General features: G+C 40.4%; 1 protein-coding gene across 1 annotated transcript in view; it reads right to left on the bottom strand.

Moving 5' to 3' along the window:
* Window positions 1–5977: 5977 nt before the first annotated feature.
* Sycp2 (synaptonemal complex protein 2) overlaps window positions 5978–7440 on the bottom strand; it is a 69135-nt gene continuing 67672 nt past the window's right edge. Inside the window, exon 44 of the mRNA XM_085696925.2 lies at window positions 5978–6642. Coding sequence (XP_085553051.2) covers window positions 6583–6642 — 60 coding nt within the window. The 3' untranslated portion in view covers window positions 5978–6582. The remainder of the gene's footprint in view (window positions 6643–7440) is intronic.

Genomic DNA, 7440 nt, shown 5'->3' with positions numbered 1-7440 from the left:
TAAAGGAATTTAACAATAAATGTTGGGGATAATGATTATCAATCATTGCATCAGTTGTTAATAAATATAAAATCCAATCATCATTTTATTGCTGTAAGTGCAGCAATTGATCTTTATCATAGGGAAGTACAATTTTGTCTGGAAATTTGCCAAAGGTTTGTATACTTATCCTCCTAGCTTTCCAGAACAACTGCAGAACTAAATCATAATATGTAATAACACAGGAAGGAGAAGCAGGCATATGTACCCACATAATAGGTCCAGTTTGCCAAAAAAAAAACACCAGTTGGTGCAAAATGAGAGGTTAACACTAATAATTGTATGGGCTTATCATAATGTACCCTTTGTAAATGTCCTTGTTCTATACTTTGCATAAGCAATTTTAGAGCTCCTTTGGCTTCAGGAGTAAGCATTTGGGGGTATGAGGGGTCAGTATCCCCAGGTAAAATATCATATAACAGCTTAAGATCTCCAGACTTAATAGATAGTGAAGGGCATATCCATTGCACATCACCCAAAAAGCGTTGCCAATCATGTAAGGTCTTAAGATGAGCACAATCAAACTGCAACGTCTGTGGTTTAATTCCTCCTTTTTGCAAAATGTGTCCAAGGAAAGAATATGGGGGCATGGCTTGAACCTTTTCTGATGCGATAATCAATCCAGCAGCTGTTAGGGCTTGTTGCATATCAGCGAATGCATCATGCACATCTTCTAAACATTTAGCGGCCAATAAAATAGTATTCATATAATGAATCATATAAAGACTGGAATACTTCTGTCTCATGGGATATAGTGCTTCTACCACATAAAATTGGCATATAGTGGGGCCATTTGACATGCCCTGGGGTAATGTGACCCAATGGAAGCGTAATGCAGGTTCTTTAAAATTAAAAGAGGGTCGGCTGACACAAATCGAAAGCAATCATCAGGATGCAAAGGAATGGTAAAGAAGCAATCCTTTAGATCAGCTACAATAAGATGCCAATCTTTGGGAATAGCTACGGGAGAGGGGAGCCCTTGCTGCAGCAGCTCCATAATTTGCATGGTTCTATTTACTGGATGAAAGGTTCCTGAAGCAACCTCCATTTACCAGATTCTTTCTTTACTACAAGAATAGGAGTATTCCAAGAAGACATGGATAGCACTATATTCCCAGCAAGTAATTATTCTTGTACTAGAGCATGGGCTGCCTGCAATTTTTCTTCAGTTAGGGGCTACTGTTCCACCCATACGGGGTCATCTGACAACCATGTTAGGTATGGGTGCAGGCGGTAAGACAGTGACCCACACTAAAAATGTCTCAGCCCAGTATGGTCCCCTGGAAGGCGAATAACCTGGTCATCAGGCATTAAAGGTGATGTCGGCCCTAATGCAAAGCGCCTAGGCCCTGGCCAGGTCGCCATCCTATAGCTTTCATCAGAGAGGTGGCTTTTCCCGAGAACACCTTTGTAGGTTGTGTTGTTAAGACAGCTCTCATCTCTGCTAAGGCATCATGCCCCCATAGACTGACAGGCAGGCCGGGAAGAACATATGGCTGGAAAAAACCCTCATGTTCTTCTCCATCATGCCATTTCAATATTTTCGAGCTTTTTTGAGGAGTTGCTTGACTTATTCCTTGTAATCGTGCAGCACTGTCATCCAGGGGCCAAGCCTTAGGCCAAAATTTCATAAATAGCACTGATATACCCACTCCAGAATCAAAAATACCCTCAAAAGTTTTTCCTTCTGTATTTATTTTTAGCTAGGGTCGCTTACTCAACTGAGCAATCCAAAAGGCAGCTGGCCCCGAGGATCCAAATCCCAGGTTGCCACGACTCTTGTCTGCTAATTGCATTCTTGGATTTCAGATAAGGTATTAGTACTAGTTGAGCTATATGCTCACCTTGAGGAATGGCCACAACCCCTTGTCAGACAGATGTCATAATCTTGATTTCCCCTTGATAGTCAGAATTCATACCTGGGTGTATCTGAATTCCTCTTAAAATAGTACTGCTCCTTCTCAGAATCAGTCCCATAGACCCCAATGGTAAAGGACTATATACATTCATAGGAAGAGCCTGCACCCCCATTTGGAGCATTAAGACTGCTGGGGCGGAGGTGCAGAAGTCCAATCCTGCAATTCCTGGGGCAGCTCTGATAAGGTCTGCAATGCAAAAGGATTGCTTTGTGGAAGGAATTGGATACAACCACTGCCGGGGTATTGCCTCTGCAGCCCCGTGGTCATTGCTCCATACACTGAGGTTCCCAGGGCCCTCCACCAGTTTCCCTGTTGTTGATTAATGGTAGGTGACAGGGACTTCTCATCTATGTCTGTCTTGGAGAGCAATCATTAGCCCAATGTGCTCCCTTTCTGCATCTAGGCAACATGCTGGGTTTTTTCCCTCCTCCCATCATCAGCTGTGGGCACTCCTTCCGAAAATGGCTAGGAGCTCCACAGTTAAAACAATTACAGCCTCTGGCCCCCAGTCCCTGTCCTTACATGTTTCCCTGAGGCTGAATAGCCGCTACTATAGCCTGGCTTTGAATGAAATTCCCATCTATATCTCTGCATATCCTGATATATTCATTTAAACTCTTTGCTTTGTGAGGGTGTAAGGCTTTCTTACAATATTTGTTAGCATTTTCAAATGCAAATTGTTTTACTATGGGCATGACTGCTGTGGCATCACCAAACAATTTCCCTGCTAACTGTAATAGCCTATCCACATAGTCCTCAAGTGGTTCTGAAGACCCTTGTAAAACTTTAGACAGCTGATCTCCTGCCACCTTGTTGGGTAGGGTCTTCCAAGCTTTAGTAGCAGTGGCCGCTATTTGTGCAAATACTGCCGGATCGCACAAAATTTGTTGCTGCAAATCGGCATTAAGCCCCTGCCCCAGTTAACGTGTCTAAATTATGCTGAGCTTGTCGGGCTTCAGCATTTAATCGCGCCATCTACAGTTTTCCTGGTATTCTCCCTGCCAAAGATCTCCCAGATAAAACAACGTGGTATAATTGCTGCCAATCACTAGGTGTTAAATTCAGAGTGGAGAAAGACTCCACCATGGCCAATGTGAATAGTGCTTGGGCCCCTTATGTAGCAACAGCTTCCTTTAATTGCTTCATCTCCTTAAACTGTAATGTTGGTGCATCACCTGCCCAGGATTATTAGGGTCCGGTACTTCCACTACAGGTGTCACCATGTGTGCAGAGTGGAAACATACCCTCTATTTTCATCCTTGTTTGAATAAGACCACCACCCTTCATCATTATAAGCCGGTGGGGCCGAAGGAGTTGGGGGTGAATCTTCTTCTGCTTTACATTTTCTCAGTTTTCTACAGAGATTTCTTATCTCCCTGTGTATTATTTCTTCCTCATCTTCCGATGACTCCTCACTATCCTCTTAAAACTTGAAATCATTAGAGTCCTGTCTAGCAATTGACTGTTTTCAGAGCCAGGCAGAACAGATTTTCTCTAATGATTCTCTCCCAACATTGTTCCCATTACCACCACCAAATGCCCCCTTTTCTCCTTCCTGATCCTCTATAGAACACAGAACAGCGGGTCTCTTATTCCTGAATTTCTTGTAAAACTTCCTTAGCTGCTTCTTCCTCCTGTTTAACTTTCACCCTGTCCATTAACAGAGCATCTTTAACCGCCACAATGAAAAGGTCACGGTGGGAAAACTGTCAGGGCCCTCTCATTGTAGTTTCTTTTGTAGGTCTCTGTGCACCTCTTCCCAATCTGGAAGATGACCATTCAGAATGCCTCCCGTAATAAACCAGGGACCAGTCTGCTCTATGGTTTTAATAAAGGCTTCTATGGTTCTGCTAGAGCCAAGTCGAGTGAAGGACATCAGAATTAACGGAACACGCACTCTAGATGTTTCAGAACGAGAAGCCTTTATTGTACATCACCAAGGGGGTTTATACCTAACCCATACCGGTGGGCCAACAGGATGGAGACCTCATCGCCAGATCCTCGGGTTAGGGCCAAGGCAATGCGTACTCAGGAAGCAGAGTTGGTAAACAACTCTGAGAGCACGGAACTTGCAAGTTTCTCAGAAACCCAGAACAACAAGGGCAAGAAAGGTCACCAATAGGGGAGGTGAGTAGGAAGGCCAGGACTCCATTAGGTTCCAACAGATTTCTTTAAGGGATTTATTTATTCATTTTTTCATTAAGGACCTCTATTATTGTCATAAAAGCCATTTTAAAGTCTTGTCTTTAAATGTCAAGACAATGTTAAAGTCAACATGCTTCAGCTATGTTGAACTTCTCAAGGCTTACTGTAGTAGGGTTGCTGGATTCTAGTAGAGACATATTGTCCTGGCTGTCACTGTGTTGTTATGCTGCTGTCTAGGTACCTGGGTTTGGGATGACTGTAATTCTAGTCACTGAACCTGGTCTTGTCTTTGATGGTTGGGTGTTTTGTTCCTTGCATTCTGTTACCCTCTCTGATTCTTAGGAGGATATGATGGCCCTGTGTTGCCTGGTAAGGAATTCTTCTGGGATCCTGACAGGTGTGGGTGCCCAATGAAGGTTCTGTGTAGAATGTGCTTCTAGGTACTGGATGCAGAATCTTAGGAATTGGGATGAAGACAGATGGAGCAATGAGGGGGGTTCCACAGGAGGAAGATAGAGAATTCTACCAGGATCTGCTTAGTCATCTAGGAATGGCAGAGAACAAGAAGAGGACACACAGATGATCTGCTGTAGAGCTGAGTGTGAGGCTTGTTAATTGGATTTGGAGAGGAGGGAAAGATCTGTGAAGATCTGTAGTTACCTCTATCTGCTTCCTTGGCTAGTATGAACTACAGGTTTCCAAGGAATGCTTGTGGGAGTTGAGGGTGGGGTTTGGGATAAAGGGGATGAGACTCAGGGAAAGATGGAGCAGAAGATCTGCACGATCTGCTGGAGATGGCAGAAAAGAAGGGGGGAGGCAGCAGCAGATGGTTTAGTACATTGGTGGATGAGACTAGGGAACTGGATTTGGAAGAGAGGATATGCAGTTAGCCTGCTTATTTCTCTGTCCTGTGCTTGTACTTCTAAATGAAATGCATTCTGCTTCCAAACTGTTTCTTATCCCACAAATCCTAAAAAGCACATTATCACGTGAACCTTCAATACCAAGTTTCTAATTCCTGATCTAAATTTAAAAATAAATGAATAGGTTATAAATACTAAAAATGAATGACAGAATGACTCATAGCTAAGTCATCAAATAACTTTCCTAGTTTATGAAACATGAGCAAAGTTGGGTAAATAACAGAGACTATTGATGTTAAAAAGTGTTCCATTAGTGTGACAGCCTACTTTACTAAATTCCTTTTTAATATAACTTTTTGGTGTCATAGTATATATTAAAGTTCAAAGCAGGAGATATAACCATTGATCGCACTCAAAACTTCTGGTTCATAAAAAAGTGAATTATTTTCTTCTAAAAATTATTTTAGAATAATCTAAAAGATAACTTTTACTTAATGTGCTTAAAAATGCACAACAATTTGAAAAATACTAAAACTAACCATTACAAATATACCATCTTAATTAAGGCTAGATATTGGGGCACATGCCTCTGGGGGCAGGCAGAACTGAATTTGAAGTTAGCCTGGTCTACACATACCCTCAAAAATAAAACAAGAGCAACAAAATATTAACCTTAGCAAGTCTTTGCTATACAAACAACTATCTAAGCAAGGAGCTAATGAAATGTAAATATTTCTTGTTCTTGAAATAGAAACTCCATCACTTTCTTCATAAATCTTAAAATCTTAGCAGATGTCAACTGAAAACACTGAGTGTATTTTGTACTTAACTAAAAAGCCACTTTACTATTATAACATTGAATAATGGTATTGTTCAAATACTCTATACCACCTTGAAATAGACAAAAGAGAACAAAGCTACTTAGTATTATCCTTCAACTGTTTGACTAAAGGTGACTTGTAACTTATGGTTCATAAAATAGAATAGTGATCATAAAGTAATTACACTGACTCAAGTGAAGTAAGTATTTATTTCAAAAATAATCTAACAACATTAAATGAATAGTAGGAGTTTAGAACGCACTGGCAAAGCATCATGCTTTGGAGTTAAAATATTTATGAAATAGCTACAATTTTAGGTCTTTAGTACATTTTTAGTACACTGGAACCATAAGTATCTCAAAGTATAGATGTACTAACAAGTACACATTTTAAAGCAGAAACTCCCCTCCCTTTCAAAGGGTGGCTAATATTTTATTACTTGTATATTTCAAACCATCATGCAAATTTCATTATATCTATTCCAAAACTGTATTAATTAAAATATACTTTATTTAATACTTTAATAAAGACAATAGTTTTAGAGATAAAAGTAATGTAAATATGACCCAAAGCCAGTCCTTTCACTGTTTGTCCATAGTACACACAAGTTGCACTGGAGTCACATTCTTATCTCTAAGAAAATGTTTTAGTCTGAAGGTTTCTGCCCATAAACATACAGCTGCTTAGATGGCACACATTTGCAAGGCTACTTAGTTACTTTTTTCCACTTATATACAAAAACTAATAATTAGATAAAATATGTTGACAGCAGCCAGATTTCACATATCATTTCCTTCATTTTTCCTTGAAAAACGACAATAGTCCTCTGCGTATGTTGAGAAGTTCCTCTTCATGCTGTGACCAAAGGGAAAAACAACTATTTGCATAAAGACACATCAGTGTTCATTCCACCCAGTCCCTTCGGGTGTACATGGAGGTACCTAGAGGATCCTCCCATCACTAGCAATATTCAAGATAATGGAGAAAAGACTTGCAATCTTTCAAAACTTCACCTAAAAAAGTAAAGGAAGAGTAAAAAAAAAATCTAGATGGGCAGTGATGGTGCACACCTTTAATCCCAGTACTTGGGAGTCAGAGGCAGGTGGATTTCCTTGAGTACAAGGCCAGCTTGGTCTACAGAGCAAGTTTCAGGACAGCCCGGCTACTACATAGAGAAACCCTGTTTGGAAAAAATAAACAAAACAAAACAAAAAACAAAAAATAAAACCCAACAAACAAAAACCCTCTAAAGACTTTTCAATGAGGATCAACTTGGCAGCTTGTTTGCTCAAGTTGTATGAGCCTGGTTAAAGTGTCAGAGTCCCTGTACTGCAGGCCATTAAAATCTCAAGTAATTTAATACTTTATAAAGGTCACTATTATTACACACTTAAACTTTGAGAAAACCCTTAAATTTGTCCATGTAAAGCAATGACACGAGTCTCTGTGGGGTGTACTTCATCCCAGAATGTGGCTGCTAGTCTACTTGACTTAGAAAGTCAAGTACATTTAAACAAGTCAATGAAGTGCCATTGCCTAGTTGTGCAGGTGACAATTCTTCCACTCAGCCGTCTGGGTGCTTGGTCTTGGTTAAAGCACACAGAGTTATAGCAGTACAAACAAGTCATTTCTTCACCTAGCTTTACATTTGCA

This window comes from Myodes glareolus, chromosome 10 (genome assembly GCF_982192425.1).
Source record: "Myodes glareolus chromosome 10, mMyoGla1.1, whole genome shotgun sequence".
In the NCBI taxonomy this organism is placed as follows: domain Eukaryota; kingdom Metazoa; phylum Chordata; class Mammalia; order Rodentia; family Cricetidae; genus Myodes; species Myodes glareolus.
Note: the sequence above shows the minus strand (reverse complement) of the source record. Positions and strands in the feature narration are given on the sequence as shown.